Raw genomic sequence first — 22,508 nt, 5'->3', positions numbered from 1 at the left:
ACACAGGAGCTTGTGAATATGTGGGCCATATGTGAAGGTAACACACGTGGGATATAAGCGCATCCAACCCAGGGAGCTGATTGAGTGAGAGTTATCCAAAGAAAACTTTCCCTGGGAACTGATGTTTGCAGTGAGATCTGAAAGATGAGTAGGAGTTAACTGGACAAAGGAGGCTAGTGAGGTCAAGGGAAGCTGTTGGACAAAGGAACAGGAGGAACAGCCTGTGAAGGAGCATATGGAGCATTGCAGCAACTTGAAGAGAAGGCCAGCCAGTGCTGACGAGGGAGAGGAGAAAGAAATTGATATTTCAAAACCAAAACCAAAGACCACCTTCAGTTTCTTTAACAGTTTAGTGTTGTTTTTATCGGTAATTTTATTTATTTATTTTTATTTTTTGAGACAGGGTCTTGCTGTGTCACCCAGGCTGTAGTACAGTGATATGATCATGACTCACTGCAGCCTCAACCTCCCAGGCTCAGTCCATCTTCCCAAATAGCTGAGACTAGAGCACACCGCCACACTTGGCTAATTTTTGTATTTTTTATAGAGATGGCTTTTGCCTTGTTACCCAGGTTGGTCACGAACTCCCGGATTCAAGTGATCCATCTGCCTTGGCCTGTCAAAATGCTGGGATTACAGGTGTGAGCCACCACGCTTGGCCCTTATTTGTAATTTTACACAGCAGAAGCAGCACTATCCTTTGGTGTTTAGCGCTTCTGAAGTTCTCATCACAGAATGAGGCGCAGAAGGAGGTTGGAGAGCTGGCAGGGGCCAGACCCTGCCAGGCACTGTGGGCCACAGTGGAGTCTGGATTTCTTTGAGACTCATGGACAACTATTAAGGGTTTTAAGGAGGGGAGTTACATGCTCTAATTTATGTTTTAGAAATATCTCTCTGGCTGCTGTGTCAAGTGGATTTTGGGGTGGGCAAAGCAGTGAAAATGGTGATGACAAACTGTGACATTTCTTCATTGAGTTTGAGAACAGTTAGGACAAAAAAATGTGCTGAGTTTCTGGTAGTAAAGGCACTCAAGGGATGTCTGATTTCCCGTTAGACTGATTCTTTGACTGGTGAGCCACTCCCCAGGCAGACATATTGTCACAGGGCTCCTGAGAAGGTATACCCTGGATGCCAAGTGGTGTGGCTGAAAGACTCCATGTCAGGGGTAGGCAGCTGGAGATCACTCTAGACCTTTAGCTTATTCACTGCATGATTTTAGGCAGATTGATTCCCCTCTATGAGTCTACAGGTTTCCCTAGGACCTAGATAGAACTAACATTTGCTAAGTATTTTACATACATTACTCTAGTCCCTGTGAAGTAGGTATTATTTATTTTATTATTTTATTTGCATTTTTATTTTTTGAGATAGAGTCTCACTCTGTCACCCAGGCTGGAGTGCAGTAGCGTGATCTCAGCTCAATGCAATCTCCACTTCCCAGGTTCAAGCAACTCTCCTTCCTTCTTCAGCCTCTCAAGTAGCTGGGACTACAGGTGTGAGCCACCATACTCAGCTAATTTTTGTATTTTTAGTAGAGATGGGGTTTCACCATGTTGGCCAGGCTGGTCTCAAACTCCTGACCTCAGGTGGTCTGCCCACCTCAGCCTCCCAAAGTTCTGGAATTACAGGTATGAGCCACCAAGCCTGGCTGAAGTAGGTATTATTGTCTCAGCTTTACAGATGCCTTTTCTCTCCTTCTCCTCATGATCCCATTATAACTCATTAAATGGGAAATTATTCCACCCTCTCAGCAGTACTAGGGAAGAGTGCCTTCCAAACTTGCCATCCACCCCATGGAAAGAAAAGTGAAATATTTGATTTGTGAGAAGACTAGAGGTTGTCATCCGCTGGCCCAGCTTCTCTATCAGGTGGTATAAATATATTAAAGTCACTGTGTTAGTTTAAGACACAAGCTGAGTGGCTTAAAAAAGAAATTTTGGCTGGGTGAGGTGGCTCACGTCTGTAATCCCAGCACTTTCGGTGGCCAAGGGAGTGGATCACGAGGTCAGGAGATGGAGACCATCTCATCAAAATAGTGAAACCCCATCTCTACTAAAAATACAAAAATTATCTGGGCTTGGTGTTGGCGTGCGTGTAATCCCAGCTACTCGGAAGGCTGAGGCAGGAGAATCACTTGAACAAAGGAGGTGAAGGTTGCAGTGAGCAGAGATAGCACCACTGCACTCCAGCCTGGGCGACAGAGCGACCGTGTCCCAAAAACAAAAACAAAAACAAAAAAACCCAGAAATTTATTCTCTCACAGTTCTGGAGTCCAGAAGTCCAAAATCAAGGGCTGTGCTCTCTTAGAAGACTCAAGGAGAGAATCCTTCTATGGTCCTTCCAGATTCTGGTGGCTCCAGGTGTTCCTTGCCTTGTGCCTACACAACTCCAATCTCTGCCTCCATTTTTTTTTTTTTTTTTTTAAGACAGAGTATTGCTCTGTCACCCAGGCTGGAGTGCAGTGGCACAATCGCTGCTCACTGCAACCTCCACCTCCTGGGCTCAAACAATTCTTGTGCCTCAGCCTCCCAAGTAGCTGGGACTACAGGTGTGTGCCACCACACTGGCTAATTTTTGTATTTTTAGTAGAGATGGGGTTTTGCCATGCTGGCCAGGCTGGTCTCACTATGTTGACCAGGTTGGTCTTAAGCTCCTGAGATCAAGTGAATCTCCTGCCTTGGCCTCCCAAAGTGTTGGCATTGTAGTCATGAACCACTGTGCCTGGCCTGTTCTTCTAAGAACACCTATCATTCAATTTGGGTCCCATCTAGATATTCAGTATTACCTCATGTTGAAAACTTTAATTTAATTTTATCTGCAAAGGCCCTTTTTTCCAAATAAGACTGTATTCACAGGTTCAAGGGATTTGATTGTGGACATATTGTCCACTATTCAACCCACTACACTATTCTCATATGGCCTGTCCTTCTTTTCTCTCAAGCTACCCTGCCCAAATAATGGAGAAATTAAGATGTTAATCTTTTTTTTTTTTTTTTTTTGAGATGGAGTCTTGCTCTATTGCCCAGGCTGGAGTGCAGTGGTGGGATCTCAGCTCACAGCAGCCTCTGTCCCCCAGGTTCCAGTGATTCTCCTGCCTCAGCCTCCCGGGTAGCTGGAATTACAGGCGTACGCCATCACACCTGGCTAACTTTTATATTTTTAGTAGAGACGGGGTTTCGCCATGTTGGCCAGGCTGGTCTCAAACTCCTGACTTCAGGTGATCTGCCCACCTCAGCCTCCCAAAATACTGGGATTACAGGCATGAGCTGCCACACCCAGCCAGATGTTAACCTTAACCCATATTAATCTGGACTAAAGTGTCAACCAGCCGCTAAGAAAATAACTCAAAGATATACAGAAATGAGAAGATAATTAAAATAGTATATTAGAAAATACATGTCTAACACACAAGAAGGCAGGAATGGAAAGAGAGAGGAAATAAAAAAATTAGACACATAGAAAACAAATAGCAAAATGACAGATGTAAATCCTACCTTATAATTACATTAAATGTAAAGAGACTAAACAATCTTATGGCAAACAGTAGAAATGTGGATATAAAAAACATCCAATGCTATTACGTCTATGACACACTTTATATTCAAAGACACAAATAAGTTGAAAGGGAAAGAATAAAAAGATATCCAATATAAATAGGAACAAAAGAGAGTCGGGGTGGCTATACCAATGTAGGTTATACACAATAAACTTTGAGACAAAAACGGTTACTACAGAGACCAGCATTTTATAATGATAAAGGGTGAATCTATGAGGAAGACATAACAATATAAACATGTTATAAACATGCATGCAGCTAACGGCAGAGTCCCAAAATACATGAAGCAAGAACTGACAGAACTGGAGGGAGACATATCTCCCTCAGTTGGAGAATTCAATACCCTGCTCTGAATAATGGATAGAACTAGGCAGATCAACAAAGAAATAGGAGATTGGAACAATGTGATAAGCCAAAGCCTGTGTGGCCAATGCCCGAGAACCATCTTCAGTGCCCCCTTGTGGCTGTATCTGGGAACCACAGGCAGAATCTTGGTACTGACCATCTTCAGGCTCAAAGGGCTGCCCTCACCACCACACCCAAGGGCAGAAGGTCTTTGGGGAAACGAGGTTCCAATTCCCTCTCCCAAGGTAACCACTCCCATCCCAAGGCAATGTTCACAGAACCTACTGGAGTCCCTCCCACCCCACGCACAGCTTAAGAGCAGGGTGGTCTCAGCTCTGGACAGCCCACTGAGGGCATTCCTCTGGGATCTGGGACCTGGTTATTGTTCTCCTTAGGCAGATGGCGGAGTTCCCCAGTACACAGAAGGTGCTCTCTCTTCACAAAAAGCAGTGCTTAAGAATAACAGCCTACCTTGGCGGGGCGGCCTCAGTTAGGGCCAGGGCTTGGCTTAAAGTCAGAGACTGAAGTTGCAGTCCAGCCTTAGGTCAGCCTCAGGCTAGGGCTGGGGTGATGTTGAGATTCTCATCAGAAAAAACGGTCTTTCCCCCATCTCAAAGGAAATAGCTGTCCCTGACCTGAGCTCTGCAGCTTGAGGCTTGCCTGGAGCTAGAAGCCAGCTTCTGTTGAACCCTCCCAGCACTCCTCTCACTGCTCTGCCCTCCTACCCACATAGAAACTCTGGAGAAACCAGCTCCCCACCCTTTCAAGCCAAGCCTCACTACTGTCTCTGCCTCCTCTATCTTTCAAACTGCAACATTTTTTCCAATCAGGCCTCCCTATCCTTCCCCTGCTGTTCTGCCCTTCACTGCCTTCCTTTCCTGGTGACTCCCAGCAGCCCTTCGAGGCCCAGCTCAGGCGTTCTTTCCTTAGTGAGGCACCCCCAGGCAGACTGGGGCATCTGACACAGCTCTGACCACGCTGCGTATCCTCAGCTGTTCCCAGTGTTTGTCTCTGCTCCCAAGCAGCTCCCTCACAGCTTCTGACACAGAGGAGTTGGCCCTGAGGGGGATGAATGGCAAGGACAGGCAAGACAGTTCCGGCAGTAAAGACGTTAGAATGAGGTCCTTTGGTCTCCGGAAGGGTTCCCAGGTGCTTAGTACTCACTGAACAGAATGGAATTAGAAAAGAGGTGGCATCTTGTCATCACTAGGGTGACAGCAGGAGGGCTCTGCCTTTTTGGTAGAGCTAAGGCCAGGGGCAGGGAATATGGCCTGAGTGACCCATAAGGACCCTTCCAGCTCAGCCACTAAGGGCCCTACAGCTGAACAGAAGCCCTTTACCACATGTGGTGGGCAGCATGTGAAGTGGCTCCCAATGACCCCTGCCTGCTGGCATCCACTCCCTGGTGTAATCCTCTCCCTTCCAATGGGAGCTAGACTTAGCAACATTCATTTAATGAACAGAATATGGCAAAAGTGACAGGATATCACTTCCCAGGTTATGTTATAAGGGCTGGAACTTCCATCTTGCTCACACACCACTTGTTCACTGGCTCTTCTTGCTAAGCCAGCTGCTGTGCTGTGAGCTACCCCATGGAAAGGCCCATGTGGCAAGGAGCTGAGAGTGGCCTCTGTCAACAGCCAGTGAGGAAGTAAATCCTGCCAACAACTGCACGAATGGCCTTGGGAGTGGATCCTCCCTCAGTCCAGCTCTGAGATGACTGCAGCCCTGTGAGAAACCCTCAGTGGAGGACCATGCTAAGCCTCAAATCGTGACTGGGAACTGGGAGACAACAGATACAGTTGGAAGCCATTGAGCTCTGAAGTAGTTTGTTACAGTGATTGGTAACTTACACACCACAGCAGGGCATGTGGCCAAAGGCACATGGGGCTAGAGGGCTTAGTGGGCAGCCAGCTGGGGCTCCAATCTTCCCCAGGTGCTAGCAGCAGATGCAGATGCAGCCCTAGCAATAACTCAGAGGATTCTCGCTTTCATTTATTTTCCAAGCATATACAAAAGTCTGACATGGTGCAATGATGTCATCGAGATAACAGAACACACAGGAGAGGTTTGGGTTTCCTCTCAGGCCCCAAACCCCACAGGAAGGCACAAATTGGGTCCGGGGCCACTTGTTCTGGAACCAATCTGCCGCTCAGAAGGCAAGGCCCCTTCTGAAGAGGAACCTCTTCCTCATACCCAGACTGAGGTGTAGAGAAGGTATACTGAGGGCACCCAGGAAGTGTGAGCTCCAGGCCAAAGCTGAGTCTGTGCTGAGTCCATGTCTTCAGCCACCCAAGAAAAACCAGTTATTCCATCAAGTTCATGGTGGCTGCATCCTCCCTGCAATGGTGCATGCACATTGTCATGTCCTTTCCCCTGCACAGTGTCATTGCCACTCCCACCCTCATCCTGGAGGCCAGTCCAGGCTCCGATGTGAGTGACTGGGAGTGAGGTGTGGGTGGCAGAAGGGAGATCAAACTGGAACATTCCAGATGCCTACCACTGGCCTCACACAATGGGGCAATGATGCTCTCCGACTCCTCCTTGGCAGAGAAACTGGTCCTGCAGTTTCAGGACCAGATGAGTGTGGGATAGTGGCAATAGAGGGGCTTGTATGAGAAATAGCTTTTGCCTCTCATCCCTAGGGGCAAAATGTGACTCATCTAACTGGCCTGAGTCACTAATGGCAATCCTCCTTCCCCTGTGAGCCAAGACTGAGTTTCCTGTCATTTCAGGAAGGGAAGAAGAGGGGTTGGCTAAGCCACCCAGATTAGACCCAGATTTAGCCACCACCTAGAACAGGCCAAACCGGAAGTGAAAGAGCTGGAAATACTGACTTTTTCCTTCTTAAAAAAAACCTAACATTGTAATGGTTTAGCAAAATTATTATAATTTCTTTTAAATAACCCACAGACACCCATGACGCTTCCACATTTACAGAACAAAAAAGCACTTGATAGAAAATGATTTGTAGCTGGTTCCTCCCGGGAGTTGGCTCAGTTCACCTCCAGGACCTCAGTCTCTGGGAGGCCGAATTTGGTCTTGTGCTTGTCGAAGAGTTTCACCAGGGCCTCCATGTACATGGTGTGGTACAGGTCGATGTCCAGTTTGGGGATGGTGATGGGCTCTCCCACTGCAAGGACAGGGCAGAGGCTTCTGGTTAGTCAACACCCTTCCCCTGGACATCCACCATGATGCTGACGGCAGTGACGCTGGGCTGTGGGCCCGCCATGTGGCAGGAACTGTGCCAAATGCTTTATGTGCTGCATCTCAGGTTGTCTCCTATTACAGATGAAAAGACTGAGGCCCAAGGGCATGTGAAAGGACCCACCCAAGGCCACACAGGTGCTGAGCGGCAGACGGAATCAAGACTGGTTGAAACCACTGCACTTTGCTAGGAAGATCTATGAGAGTCAAGGCATCAAGTAAATAGCTTTGCTCTTGCTCTGCTCTGGGCAAGCCATTCTGCCTCTCTGAGCCTCAAGTTTCCTCATGTGTCACATGGGGATTCTTCCTCATAGGGCTTTTCTAAGGATTCTGTGAGAAACGTGACATGCTTTAAAAATTGTAGGCCAGGCATGGTGGCTCATGCCTGTAATCCCAGCACTGTGGGAGACAAAGGCCCACAGATTGCTTGAGCTCATGAATTCAAGACCAGCCCTGGGCAATATGGTGAAAATAGAAAAAAATTAGCTGGGCATGGTAGTGCATGCCTGTAGTCCCAGCTACTCAGGAGGCTGAGGTGGGAAGATCGCTTGAGACTGGGAGGCAGAGGTTATAAAGAGCCAAGATCATGCCACTGCACTCCAGCCTGGATGACAAAATAAGACCCTGTCTCAAAAGTAAAGAAATATAAAAATAAAAAGTGTGGTTAGGGGCAGGAGGGAGAAGGCCAGTGTTTATGGATCTGTACATTGCTTTGTTGTCTTATCCTGCTGCATTTCCATACCCATTGCATTCCGATGTCCTGCCAATGCTATTTCTGAAATTTCTCCCAAATCATGCACATCTCTTCCATCTCCACTGCTACTCCTTTGGCCCAAGCCACTGGCTACCAAAACAGGCTCTGGGCTGGTCTTGTGGCTTCCATTTTTCAAACCCATTTTCAATCTAGCAGCTCCAAGGATCTTTTAAAAATGCAAATCTGAACCTCCCCTCCCAAGCACTCTCCATTCTCAAGGTGAAGAGCAAATTCCTTCATACTGCCCACAGGACCCAGCCCCTCCCCAGCCAGAGCTGTGTGTGGAAATGTTCCTGCTGCCTCCCTGTTGCTTTGTCTCTATCTAAACGTACAAGGCAGGACACCTGGCCTAGGAATGCAAAGATCTGTGTGAGCTTTGGCCCCTCAAGTCCACTGCCAAGGGCCCACGTGCTCCTAGGGGAATCGATTAACACGCACACACACACCTACACCTACAATAGGTAATTCTTTAGAATCCTCTAAACAGTCCCAAATATACCCAAAACAACACAGACGAGGGCCAAGTGTACCCAATGCTTTCCACCCTTCTGACAGGTCTATGCTGCAATCATATTAATGTTTTTCTTTCTGTTCTTCAAAATAATTACACAATCTTGTTTCTGAACTTGACTTAGGCTATTGTTTCTGATAAGAATTCTATTTCCTCCTCTCTTTTGCTAGATAATTCCTATCAGTTAGCAGGGCAAGAGTTACGTCTTCCCTGGGGTCTGCTATGACTCCCTGGAGCACCTGCACATCCTCATCACATTCCCCCACTAGTCTTTGCTATAATAGTCTTCCCTAATAGACTAGTGGGTGCTGCAAACCCAGAGACTGCAGGTTTTCCTTTCTCACGCATCACAGAGTTTGCTTGGCTCATTGCATAGGCTCGATTCCCGTACCCCTACTCCTATCCCTCATGACCAAGCCCATCAGCACCCAACACTTCAAAGTCCTCATGGCTAAGGGCATAACCATCAGAGCCAGGTGGCCTGCAGGCTGGGGGCTTACCAACAGTGGTGATGGGCTTGGAGTAGGGCACTAGCCCCCAGGTGTTGGAGGAGAAGAGGCCTTGGCCATGGAAGATGCATGGAGCAAAGCCAATGTATTTCTGGAACTTCTTCTGGACCCATCGGCCCCAGGAGCCCTCCTCGAAGATCACCTGCTTGTACACTTCATTCTCTCCAAAGGAGTAGACGGGAACCAAGTCAGCTCTGGAAGGGAGAAGCCAGGGTCTGTCAAACCCTAATTACTGGCTTCAGTTTCTATGTCAGCCTAGAGGCCCTGAACACTGGTCAAATGGCCCTCTCCCCCAACTGGGTATACCGGAATCACCTGGGGTGTCCCAAGCTCACATGTTCCCTCTCTACCAGGTTCTGATGGGCCTTCTGCCCCACTGCTAGTGATTGGGGAGCATATCAGAGCTCTGGGCCCCCCAGGCAAAGGGAAGAATAAGCACCCTGCTCTGGAATACCTGTTTTCCACCTCTTTCTGCAGTGCCAGCCTCTGCCAGAAGTTCTCTCTGTCCCACTGCCAACCCAGGCCTCTCTCAGTCCTGGACTCATACCATTGTGTCACAGTCTTAGCACACTGTGTTGTCACCATCTGTCCCTCCACCCTCCCCTACCCTTGGTGCTCCCTGAAGGTAGGGACTGGGTCCAATTTGACTGTGTCCCCAGGGACTGGTTCAGGGCTGAGCCTGCAGGGCAGCCTCTTCTTCCAAAGCCTGAGGTAAGGTTCCCAGGGGACAGAGAAAAGAGCTGCTGTCTGCCAGCCACATTCCACACCAACTTCCTTCCTGACCTCCTGTTCTCCCAGCTAAATGATGTACTCTGGCCCCAAGTGGTCTAGTACTGCATCTAAACCTGGACTCTCAGCCCACTTGCAAGGGCCCACAGGCCACAAGTTACATTTGTGCCCACCCAGACACCCAGCCTACACATGGGCAAACTTGGCCCACACTGTGCAGTCTGGGATCCAACATCCCCTCCCTAACAGAATGACTGACTTCCTTCCACGCCCTCTTGGGGTCTGGGTCCTGCTTTCAGGGGCCAAGCAGTCTGCTGCCCCATGCTAAGGAACGCACCGGAGGGGGTGTGTGTGTGTGTGTGTGTGTGTGTGTGTGTCGCACTGGAGGGTGTCTGTGTATGTGTCTGTGTGTGTGTAGGGAGGCACTCACCCATGGCGCAGGGCTAGTTTCACAAAGCCCTTGCGATTCCGCAGAGTTACTGCATTCTTTCCAGGCATGGAACTCAGAGACTCAGCTGCGCCCCCCACCACGATAATGATGGCATTGCCACTCCCATTCTTTGAAAGCAAATAGTCTATGGTATCCCGGTTGACAGGGCAGATGCCTGGGGGGAGGGGAGGACACACAGTCAGGGTTGCCTGGGGATCAACTCCCTATCCTCAGCACACAGTCAGGTGCAAAACACAGAGAACCCTGGACTTGGGCCCCAGACCTAGCTCAGCCCCTTTGGGGTTGTCTGGTTCTGCGTAAGCTATTTATTTTTCTGAGCCTGAGTTTCCTTATCTGGAAAATGCAGCTAATGATACAAGGTTGTTTTGGGAATTCATACATTTGGCAAATATTCCCTGGGCCCTAATTCTGCCAATTGGTGCGAGGTGCTAGGGATCCCAATGCATAGGCTGGTGGGAGGTCTCAGGAAGGTGAACAATTACAGTGCCAAGGACAACAATCAGGTTGTACAGAGGGCAACACAGGGGCTGGGGGTTCCCAGAAAAGGGGGTCAGAGAAGGCTTCCTAAGGAAGATGTTATCCAAGCTGAATTCTGAAGACTGTATGGACAGCTTTTCTTCTCAGCCCTGACCCACCGTGTCTGCAGCAGGTTGCATCTCCTAATGCAGGCCCAGCACCAAGGAATGGTGTGTTGGTTCCCTGTGTCACCCTGCTCGATTGAGAGGCTCAGGCCTTGACAAGAGTGCCCAGCAGGAGCAGGCAGGGGTGGACTCTCACCTCCAGACATCAGGTACTCCCTCAGCACAGGCATTCGGAAGTTGCCTGCCAGTGTAGCCAGGTAAGGCCGTATGCCCGGGAACTTCTTGCTCACTTCTGTGGCCTCTGTGCTGAAGTTGCAGAAGGCACCCAGGCCCATGATGCCATGGGGGTGGTATCCAAAGATATAGTTCCTGGTTGTCGACAGGTTGTGTGTCTTCACCAGCTGCAAGGATGATCTTGGGTCAGAGGAAACTGGCTGGGAGAGGGGTACTGGGGCACACCCAGAGGGTAGGGAGGGAATGGATGTATCATTTCCCCTGGGCTTCCATAGGCCTGAGGGCTGCAATGACTCTCCACACCTGACCTCAGACTCTCATCCCCAGGGGCACAGTGTTGGTGTTGGGCAGTCACCATTTGCACTGTGGGTCTCTGGGAAGGGGTGGGCAATGTTTGCCCTTTTTCCTCTCAGTCCCTAGCCAAGCACAGTGCAGCTCCTCTTCTTCTTTTTTTTAAAGACGGGGTTTCACCATGTCGGTCAGGCTGGTCTTGAACTCCTGACCTCAGGTGATCCGCCTGCCTTGGCCTCCAAAGTGCTCAGATTACAGGTGTGAGCCACCACGCCCGGCCCGCAGCTCTTCTTCTTTACACTCTGCCAGCCTCCTGCCTTCCCTCCCTCTGGGCTCACCCTCCTTGCCACAGCCAGAAGATTCAAATCCAACCCTTGTCACTCTCAGACTGGAGAGGGTGTCTGGCTTCATGTGAGTAAAGTCCAAGTTCCTGAGTTTGGCAACTAGGGTCTTGGCTGCAAGCTCTGCCTCCACTATCAGTCTCCCTGGATTGTGAGATCCCTGGAGGTAGGGTCTACTTGACCCTGTGCTCTGAGGCCTCCTTAACAGCTCACAGAGTGAGAGGGGCAGCCCACCTCCTACTCCCCTGACCTGGAGAAGGGACACTGCAGCTGGCTCGAATGGAAACTTCCCCACAGCCCACTGGGTTCAGCTCAAGTTCTGAGGCAGAAAGGGCAGGACAGGACAAGCGACAGCCCTGTGCCAGCCAGCCTAGGGTAGGAATCAGTGTAAGGCTGCTGAGGACCTGATCTGTGGTACTAAGGACACTGGGATGCTCCAAGTGATGACTGGCTTCCTCAGGGCCCACCCTCTGCTCTGGGGCTGGTGCTTGGAGGGGTGGGTAACGCAGTTTCCCTAAACCCTGAGTCAAGAGAGACAGTGCCTGTGACACCTACCCTGCATTACAAGGAACGTGATCAGGGTGGAGGATGCTGAGAGAGTGAGTGAGTAAGGGTAGTCTGCTCATAAAAACATCACTTTTATTCTGATTAGAAAAACAATAAATAGGGCCAGGCATGGTGGCTCACGCGTGTAATCCCAACACTTTGGGAGGCTGAGGTGGGAGGATCGCTTCAGCTCAGGAGTTTGAGACCAGCCTGGACAACATGGTGAAACCCTCATCTCTATAAAATTACAGAAATTAGCTGGACATGGGGGCACAAACCTGTGGTTCCAGCTACTCAGGAGGCTGAGATGGGAAGATGGCTTGAGCTCAAGAGGCAGAGGCTGCAGTAAACTGAATTGCACCACTGCACTCAAGCCTGAATGACAGAGTGAGACCCATCTCAAAAGAAAAAAGAAAGAAAGAAAGAAAGAAAGAAACAAAGAAAGAAAGAAAGAAAGAAAGAAAGAAAGAAAGAAAGAAAGAAAGAAAGAAAGAAAGAGNAAAGAAAGAAAGAAAGAAAGAAAGAAAGAAAGAAAGAAAGAAAGAAAGAAAGAAAGAAGGAAAGAAAGAAAGGCAAATAGTAAATACTCATAGAGAATTAAAAAAAATAGGAAAGCAAAAAGAAAATTTAAAAACACCTGTAATATTTCCATCCAGATAAAACAATCTGACGCATTGAGTCCTTTTTCTATTCAAAAATACACATGCTCTTTTTCAGATCCCACAAAATTGAGGTTATATGAGTTGATATCATTTTTATATCATTTTCTACCAAACATACAGCTATATGTCCTTATCAAAATCCCTCTGTTCCACGTCTTCTCATGGCTGCATTAGTATTCTACTGCACAGCACTCTTGCATGTAACAGCACAGGCTCAAACGCTGATTGATGAACATTTTTAAAGCTTCCAAAATTTCCCTCTTAGAAGTAATGCTTCAATAAATACCTTATCTTTGTCCACATATCTGATTGTTTTTGTGAGACAGATTTCTAGAAATACAATTCCTGGATAACGGAATGAACACGTTGATCTTTTTGGCTGCCCTGCCTCAAGAAAGGTGACGTCAATGACACTCCCACCTGAGTGCTGGCAAGTGCCCCTTCCCTGCACTGGTGCCAGCTGGAAGCAGAATCACTGGCCACCAGCAGAATGTCAAGAGCTTCTGCGACTCTGGATTTGGGAACCTCCTGGCGAAGTTGAAGGACCTTGTGTGCAATTCTGGGGGAGAGGTGCTGCTGGCTGGCCTTGGAAAATTGAAATCCCAATCTTCAGGTGACAGAGGGCTCAGGGGGATGGAACAGAATGACTGGCACCATTCCCAGTTCTGGTGCTGTCAGTCTGTGCAAATGTAAGCAAGCCTCCCTCAGTCTCATTCCCACTGCTTGGGACATTGATGGTCTTTTTCCTGCTTTGCCTTTGGTAAACAGATTAAACCAACTCTCAGCTGCTCCTCCAAATAAATGGGAAACAGCAGCAGTCTAATTCATGGCTAGCGGGGCTGGAGATAATGAGAAGGTCTCAAAATCTAGTTTACATGAGCTCTGTGAGATTGCTGTTCCAATGTTTTGCCTAACAAGTAGGTCTGACCCCCAAGTTAGCTCTCAGTGAAGCTGGAATTTAAAAATTCTTTGTGCCAGTTTTGATGAAAAAGGTAGGCAGGCATTGAGGGAAGAGCTGGAGCAGCTAATACTGGGCAGGAAACTTGGAAACTTGCTTCTGAGCTTATGGCCAGGCCTGGGATAGTTACCCTGGCAGGTGACCATCATGTCATACAGCATCTTTGTCCCTTCCCATGCCCCCCCACTTCTCATTGGGCCCTGATAAACAGGAACCCACAGCACAGCATGGGCTGGCAGAGCCCTGAAAGGTCTAGGCCATTCCTTGGATGACAGGGGAAGCTGAGGCCTAGAGAAGGGAGCTGCACTTCTCCTATGGAGGTCACGGCAAATCATTCTGCAGGTCTGGAGCAGTCCACTTGCTGCACTATTCCCTGGGCTGCTGGATGAAGATGTGTCACCCAGTGGGCCCCTAGGTGGCTCTTTCAATCATTTCCTTCCTCTCCAAAGCTCTATCTGATGGGACATTTGGTTGAATGAGGTGCCTTGAGACACAGTGCAGGTCAATGACCTTGCTGTAGGACCCAGAAGAATGTAGGCATCTGACCGGCTCTGATCTGTTTTCATGTCACACTGTCCTCCCACAGGGCTGGAGAGAATGTCCGTTCTGGAGGGAGGGGGAGAGACACCACCAATGAAGGCTCTGTTGACATGCCTGCTCTTGTGTCCTCTTGCTACCTGTTTACCGTGGCAAAGTCCCAGCCTAATATGATACCCAGGCCAGGCCTGCTGGCTAATGTCAGTCTGGGACACATTCCTATCAAGTCACTCCTTATACCCTGCCTCCCAGGAGAGGAAAGGTGCACAGATAGGCTTGTCATACCACAGCACCGAATAAAGGAAGAAATCCAGGCCCGCAGAAGAGCAAAGACTTAAGTTTACACGGCAAGGCATGGCGATGGTGAAAGGAACACAGGAGTACGAACATGGGCCCCAAAGCAGACAGCCCTGGTTCCTACACTAATCCTGCTACTACTTAAGCTTCATGACCATGGGATAGCCCTCCTCTCTGTGCCTCAGTCAGCCTATTAGTGAAATGAGGCAGATGGACAGATAGGTGATTCTAAGCTTAGAGAGTCTTCCCTAGTCTCCTCTCCATGGATCCTGCCTATACCTTGGAGAGAGGTGGCCTGGGGCACTGCCTGCTCCTCTTCCAGGTGGCTGGTGGTCTTGGTGGCTGTTGCTAACACACAAACCCCACCTGTGCCAACAGAAGGGATACTCTCTGGGCCAGATGAGCTGCTCCAGTGGCAAAGAGCAGAGTCCCACCAGGAAGGGAGTAGGCGGGTGAGTGGGTACAGCGGCAGATCTTCATTACATGATCATTGGCAAGAGGCCAGGAAAAAGTGGTGGGACAGGAGGGTCATGCACACTTCCTGCAGAGTGTCAGACCTGATGTCACATCACCAAGGCCAAATCCTGCCTGTACAGAAGGGGAGACGAGGCCCCAAAGGACAGGGCCCAGCCTAAGCCCCAGGTTGAGGCTCAACATCTCAGCCTGCCTTGGGCCACCTGGCTTTTGTCCTAGTGCTCCAGAGAGCCCTCATAGGGCCAGTTTGCATGTGCCCTATGGCTCCAACTCCCAGTTGACTTATTGGAACAGAGATGTGAGAAGGACATGGGGGGTCGTTTGGTTCTTTCAGAAGGGTGGAGATCAGATAGGGAAGGACAGCTGCCTGTCCCAGGTCTGACCAATGGTCATCAGGTCATCCTGTTCTAAGTGGAAGAAGTTACTGGCCTCCTGGAGGCTTCCAGAAGACCAAGCCACAGTGGTTACAGAGAACACTGGGGCCTGGCCCCTGACGTAAGAGAGAAAGCAGAGAAGTCTATCATCACTCACACCCAATTAGAACTGATCACTTCTCATCATACAGACAGCTCCATTTTGCAGATGAGGCTCAGCAAGCTTGAGAAAGTCTGCTCATGGCCCCATGGCAGAAAGTAACAAAGTCTAGCAGGATCCATTAGACAGTGAGCCCACCCCAAGGTCAGGGCTGACATGTCCCTACACCCAGCACAGAGCCACGCACTGGACAGGGAGCAAGGGTGGTGGGTCAATGAATGGAGTGACAGGGCAGGAACTTAAACGCAGATATCTAGCAGCAAAATGGGAGAGGGAGACCCAGGAAGCTAGAATCAATCCAATGGGTAAATTCAGGGATTGAATCTCTCCCACAGAAACAGGCAGTAGTAAATCAGTGGAAAAAGAACTTGGGCCCTGGATTCAATAAGCCTGGATCATGGTTGCAGTGTTGTCATCATACCAGACTATGCAGCCTGGACAAGTCCTGCCCATCTCTGAAGCTCAGTTTCTTTACCTTCAAAATGAGAGGGTTGGGTCCTATGATGCAACTTTCTCCCAACAAAAACAGCTTCCAATTTTCTGCAGTCAGATAGATGGGGTCAGGAAAAGGAGAAGGAACCCTGACCCTGAGAAGCAGGAAGGTCCTGGAAAGACTGGGCTTAGGCTAAGGATGAGCAGAAGGAGCTGGCCCTGCCACCCCCACAATACCAGATGCAGTGAAGGAATGCAGGGTTACCCAGCCACTGCCCCCAGGCAGCACATCAGGATATCTCAGTCACTGACTCAAAACAGAAAATATACACCACCCTGCACCTGCCAGAACACTTTCACACGCACTGCCTCCACTCTTCAGCACCCCTCCCTTCTGTGGGGGTACTCTAGCAGCTAGGGTGTGCTGGGACTAGGGTGTTGAGTGAGCTAGCCATACAAGTCTTTCCCCTGTGGTGAAAACCTTCAGGATTCTGCCAGAGTTATCCTTAATTCACCAGTATTGCCCACATGCATCAAGGCCAGATGGCTGTGCCTCACCAGCCCAGCTTGCAGACCAGGCAGAGCCAGACAGAGCCACAGTTTCCCTGTCAGGACCTCGGGGCTGGCACAGAGAAGATGGGTACTCAGAAGAGCAGTGGGGTCCCCAGCACAGCCAGTGGCACAGTAGGAAGGCAACCCAGAGACCAACCTGGTCTAAATTTGCTGCCCCGTGGGTGGGTTAAGCACGAGTTCAGATTTCTAATCCATTCCCACTCTCCCAAGACAACACCCACAGCACTTTACCTGGATGGGAAAGTAGTCTCGAAAGTAGCGCCACACAGCCCAGTTTCGAACCCACTGTGACCTTCTGCCACCTTCCAGGGAATAAAATACAGAGTTGGTGGGGCTGGGGGTACATTTGGGCAAGGCAGACAGGACAGGGCCAGTGTGAAACCCAAGCAGTGACCATCACCACATGCAGCATCTTTGCCCCCTTCCCACGGGGCCCCCTTTCCACATTCGTTGCCTCATGTTATACAAATCCTCAACTGTGAACTCTTTTGAGGACCAGAACAGTGCCCTTTGAGCAGCTTTTAACCTCCCCCCAAAACTACCCACTGGACTAGCTCAGTGCTTTTCACAAAGCAGGTTTTAAAAGAGACAGCACTCAGGATGAGGCCCTTCAGCTTGTGTAGGAGGGAGAGCATCCCCACGGTGAGGGGTAGGCAAGGGAGGCCTTGCACTTACCTTTCTTGGGTGTGTTCCAGTCAAACACCAGCCAAGTGAAGTAGAGCACGGCGATAAGCCAGCAATCGGTGCAGAATATATACATGAGGATGGCACTGCAGGCCACTCCTGGGGGACAGATGGCCACAGGTCAGGTCCTGCTGGGCCTCATCTCCCCTCTGGGCCATGGTGGATAAGTATTTACTGTGACACTAAGCTAGGCACAGCCAGGGCCATGGGCATGGGGCCCACATCCCCTAAGAAATAACTACAGGATTGCTCAGCACAGTGAGGCGCAGGATCCCAAGACAAGAGGAGCCTCATCTCCCAGTCTCTGATGGACTGTCCTGGCATTGAGGGGCCCATGGGTTCCATGTTATCTGAGCAGAAGCACTGAAGGAGACAGGCTTCAGTTCTTGTGAAGCTGTTCTTACTGTCCCCTCCTTGTGTGCCCCCATGCCAGCGCCCAGCCTAGACACTTTGGATAAGAGGAGGGAACACCTACCCAGTGCCTCTGCATCTCAAGACTTGGGCTGAGCCATTGTCTTAAGTGTGAGGCAGGGTAACTTTGCCCCATTTTAGAGATAAGAACACTGAGGCTCAAGGACGAGGTAACTTGCCCAAAGGCACCTGGCAGGACAGTGGCAGAGCCAGGATTCAAACACAGGTCTGACTCTAAAGCCCATTCTTTGCATCAGATTTTATAAATTTGCCAAAGTCCCAGACCATCACTGGAGGGACCTAAGAAGGGATGCTTGCCCAGGAGGAGCGCTGGCCCCCTTCCAACATAACGTATGGTCAGGCAGTCCCAAGTCAAAGTCCAGAGCTCATCAGCCTCCCTCCCCTCAAAAACCTCAGCAGCCAGGCACAGTGGCTCCCAGCACTTTGGGAGGCTGAGGTGGGTGGACTGTTTGAGCTCAGAAGTTCAAGACCAGCCTGGGTAACATAGCAAGACCCCATCTCTAAAATAATTTAAAAATTAGCTGAGCAAGGTGGCATGTACCTATAGTCCCAGCTACTCAGGAGGCTAAGGTGGGAGGACTGCTTAAGCTAGGAGTTTGAGGCTGCAGTGGGCCATGACTGTGCCACTGCATTACAGCCTGAGTGACAGAGGGAATCCCTGTCTCAAAAGTTAAAGAAAAAACCCTAACAGCACACTTGGAACACTTGCCCGGGGGCTGGCTTCCATTGGTCACCATGTTCTGGGCCTGTAGGCCAGAAAACAGACTAACCTGGCCTGGCACAGAAGGGAAGGAGAGCTTGTGCCATGCCTAGTTTATCTCATGGCTTGCCACTAGCTGACCTCAGCAGGCTTCTTTCCTTCCATTTTTTACCCAGCCTTTAAGGCCTATCTCAGACCTCAGCTCTTCAAGAAGTGTTCTGCAATATAATACTATCTACACATTATCTCTTGCCTGTGAATTCCCCACACTAGGGGGCCCCTTCTTCTTTGATCCCTAGCATTCAGCACAAGGGCAAAGGCAGCAGATACTTGTGTTTGGTAGAAGCATGGCCTCCTTCCAGGACTCTCTTCACTGCCCAAGAAGGGAGGCCAACCCTTGCTGTGTGCCCAACCCCCGGTGGTCCCAGGCATTGTAAACTGCCTGGCTCTGGATGCCATGTTCTTCTCACCATGCTGAGCATCCTCTGGTTTCCCATGGGAGAAGATAAGGCTGGATGTAGACTCTCCATGAGCCTATGGGGAGGGAAATGGTAGCCCCTTGTTGACCCCCAATCTAGCCCTGTTTTAGACTCCTGGGCCAGCCTCTCCCCAGGGTAGCTAAAAACAAGGTACAACTCTCTTTCTGGGAGGGGCAGTGAACACCGAGTGACGAGATGTCCAATTTTTCAGGACCAGCTTAGGAGTGTGACATCGCAGATAGGGAAGATGACTTTCTAGGGAAGCATGTGCAGCCTACAAGAGCCTGTTAAAAGCAAACTGTGAAAAGTTTACAGTAGCTTGGTGAATAGCTATGTCTAAATGCTGCCTACAAAGTCATCTTACTGTTCAGTAGTCTGCCCGATTCCCTTTCTTAGGCCTGAAAAGGGATGACTCTAGCCCCCCACTGACTCCGCAGGCACTCAGGCTCCTTTAGTGGTATCCTCTAATTGGATGCTCCAGGTGGGCTGGGCAGGAATCATTAGTTTCAGGCTATGGTCTGAGCATCCTGGAAACCTAGCTTCCAGCAACCTCTCTCTTGAGGGGTAGAGGAACCAGAAGAGGCTGAGCTCCAAGCCTCATTGCTTAGAGGGCTGGTCTCTCTGAGAAGGTAGGTATCCCTACCCATTTGTCCTTAGTCCACTGCTGAGGCAGCCTCAGTGGAGAAGAGGAGACCTGATGGGGCTTCCAGAGACTGAATTTTATCCTGGCCTTTCTCAGCTGGAGGCTCCCTTCCCTCCCCTATGTGTCCACAGTCCTCTCTGAAACCACTCACCATCCCTTTCATCATATGCCTCCCTCATTAGACTCCCTCCAGCAGACAGTCCTTTAGCCCCTGAGCTCCTTGGGAGCAGAAACCAGGTCAGATTAATCTCTTCATCCTCAGAAACGAAATACAGGAAGGGCAAAAGGATGAACTAAATTCACCAAATGACCTTCCTTTCTCAGAGCCTAATCCTGGTCCTCTGAACAGCAGCCTTTGCTCTTAGGTCGTGGGGCTGCAGCAAAAACCACTGTTGCTGAGCTCATGAGAAGCTTAGAAGGCCCTGCTTGCCCCATACATGGAAGGTTCAGGACCACTTTCACATATCACCCCCTCCCTGCACATCATGATGGCCTACAAAGAAACTTGTAATATAAAATTCTGGAGCCCCGAGGCCCATAGTGCAGTGCAGCCTGTGGATGCTTAATGGCAGGGAAGGCAGCAGTGTAGCCTGGTGAAGAGTGTGGACTCTGGGACCAAACAGACCTGGAGCCTTGGCCCTGCCATTTACTGGCCAAGCCCCATTCCTAAGCCTTAATTTCCTTACATGGCATTAGGAAAATTAAATATGATGTTTGAACTTACTCAGCCTGGCACATAATATCCATGGACTTTAATGGGGAAACAAATGACATCTAAATTTTCACTTATCTCTTATAGAAATTTGGCATTTCCTTTACTTACCAATGTAATAAATCACAGAATTACTAGCAGTACTTATGACATGAATAGATAACAAAGGTATTTTCATGTAACTTTGTAGCAGTTGCAGATATCTTAAAAAATCATTTCTTCTCACTACTTAAGAATTATAGTAATTATTACACTTGCTACTAGATCTTTTTTATTTACGGTAATAAAAAGGCATCTGTTATTACATGTCTAATCAGCTTTTTTAAATGTGTAGATATTTTATATATATATATTTTTTCCTTTGTTTTTTTTTTTTGTTTAGACATTTATATTTTATTATCAGTAGTTTCCTCTGAAATCCAACATATCTTGTATTAAATGCTCTAAAACACTGAGAAAGGGCACAGACCTCACCAGAATGCCAGAGAGTTCCATGGCACAAAGTGGTGGTCCAGAGAGAGACCAACAGAGCCACCATGGCCTTTGCTTGCCAGGTAAGCCTCTGCCAGCAGGTTTGAGAGGCAGAGGTAGGGAGTGGCTGGGGCTGCTGAGGGCGGTAATTAGTAGTAGCTCAGCAGATCTGCCTGTCCAACCAGGTCTTGCAAGGCGAGGGTGCTGAGAAGATGCTGGGCCGGTTTCTGGGATGTGGTTGGGTCTGATCAATTGTTAACCTACAGCCTGGGGCCAGACCCCATCACATGCTATATGGGCTGGTGTTCTACAAGCTGCTCAGCTCCTCAACAGCCAGGCCCAAACCTACTAAGACAGGGATAGTGGTGGCTTTTGGGTGCAACAGAGGACAAAGGGAGCTGGTATAGCAGACTAGGCAGGGAGTCTGGGAGGCTAGAGTCCCTGGGTTCTTGTCCTGGTCCCAGTACTTTCTTCTTTACTTCCTTTTTGAATAAGGATGGGTCACACTATGCTCACAACTCTGGGGTTCTAGTAAGTGGCCAAATGCGAGCCATGCTAGGGGTCTGAGCCGTGAGGGAGTCCGTTTAGTTTGCTCAGTTCTTCCAACCAGTGTTTGTCTTCTTGAGGCTGCATGTCCCTGTAAGACTTTGAGGACAGCTATGCCCCTTCTCCTGAGAAAAATGTGCATATACTCTCATATATAATTTTGCATCTAATTTTAAGGGTTCATGGATTCCTCCCCCAAAGCCTAAAGGTGAAGACTGGCTGTTTCAGCCCTGTTTCACTAATTCTGGGCTTCCAGTAAGGTGGGCTACCTTAGGTAATGTACTGAGTTTCTGCTCAAATTCCAACTCTGCCATTTAATGTGCTTCACAGTATCAGGTAGTTGATGAACTCTGTAAATTTCCATTTCCTCACCTGTGAAGTTCCATCCCTTGGCCCTGCGAACATGGTCTCAGAGTCTCAGAGCCCCCCCATGCGCCTGCTGGAAGGACAGTTGCTCAGCACTGACATGGTAAGTCCTGATGATCCCCTACCAGCCTATACAGTCCCAAAGAGTGGGTCACCCAGAGGGACTCACTCACAGGCACTGGAATGTACTCTGTGATGCTCTGCAGCAGGTTCATCTGCCTTATCATACTGGGGAAGCTGTCTGCTATGCTGAGAGCACAGGGGTCTGGGGAATAAGAAGAGGCCTCTTACCTCCCCTAAGCTAATCTGTGTTGTCCTGCCCCTGGCCTGGATGGCAACCTAAGGAGTGAGAGTATCTAGCCAGACCTGCAGAAAAAGCAACCAAAGCACCGACATGGGCTGTGCTGAGAGACAGCTGGGAGCAGGCCTTGGGAAGTAGCTAGGGAATGTGTTCAGCAGAGGATGGGTGTGGGCTGGGAGTAGGGTCTCAGGGTACCTCCCAACAACTCCTATGTAATGGGGGCCCATCATGACCAGGCCCTGTGTCAGGTACTCTCATTTTTTATCTTCAATCATTACAAAAGCCATGTGAAGCAGGCACTTTCCTCATACTCAGAATGAGGAAACTAACACTCAGAGAGCTCAAGTAATCTTTGTAGGTTCACAGCTTGTTTGCAGGAGATTCAAGACTTAAACCTGGCAACCAACTTAAGGCAAAGTAACATACCTGCTGGAAAATGTCTGTTGGTGGGCAGGGTGGCACTGTGGGAAAGGCACAGGCTTTAGTGGTTCTAAAGACAGGGAATCAAATCTGTGTCACTTGGGCAAGTTACCTAGCTTCTCTAAGACTTGAGGTTTCCCATCTGTAAATGGGAACCATCACACCATCTCCCACAGAATCTCACTGAATCCTCATGCATGTTGAGGGGTAGAGCACTTGATCTGGGACGTGG

At 49.3% G+C, this 22,508-nt stretch overlaps 1 protein-coding gene across 1 annotated transcript in view; it reads right to left on the bottom strand.

The window, feature by feature from the left end:
* Positions 1–5,875: 5,875 nt before the first annotated feature.
* Positions 5,876–22,508, bottom strand: part of DGAT2 (diacylglycerol O-acyltransferase 2) — a 32,510-nt gene continuing 15,877 nt past the window's right edge. Inside the window, exons 3-8 of the mRNA XM_017533022.2 lie at positions 17,198–17,305; positions 16,754–16,824; positions 10,840–11,044; positions 10,042–10,216; positions 8,874–9,076; positions 5,876–7,034 (exon numbers count right to left, since the gene is read on the bottom strand). Coding sequence (XP_017388511.1) covers positions 6,898–7,034; positions 8,874–9,076; positions 10,042–10,216; positions 10,840–11,044; positions 16,754–16,824; positions 17,198–17,305 — 899 coding nt within the window. The 3' untranslated portion in view covers positions 5,876–6,897. The remainder of the gene's footprint in view (positions 7,035–8,873; positions 9,077–10,041; positions 10,217–10,839; positions 11,045–16,753; positions 16,825–17,197; positions 17,306–22,508) is intronic.

The sequence above is a fragment of the Cebus imitator genome, unplaced genomic scaffold (assembly GCF_001604975.1).
Source record: "Cebus imitator isolate Cc_AM_T3 unplaced genomic scaffold, Cebus_imitator-1.0 Scaffold79, whole genome shotgun sequence".
NCBI classification, from domain to species: Eukaryota; Metazoa; Chordata; class Mammalia; order Primates; family Cebidae; genus Cebus; species Cebus imitator.
The sequence above is the reverse complement of the archived record's forward strand: the minus strand, read 5'-3'. Positions and strand labels throughout refer to the sequence as shown.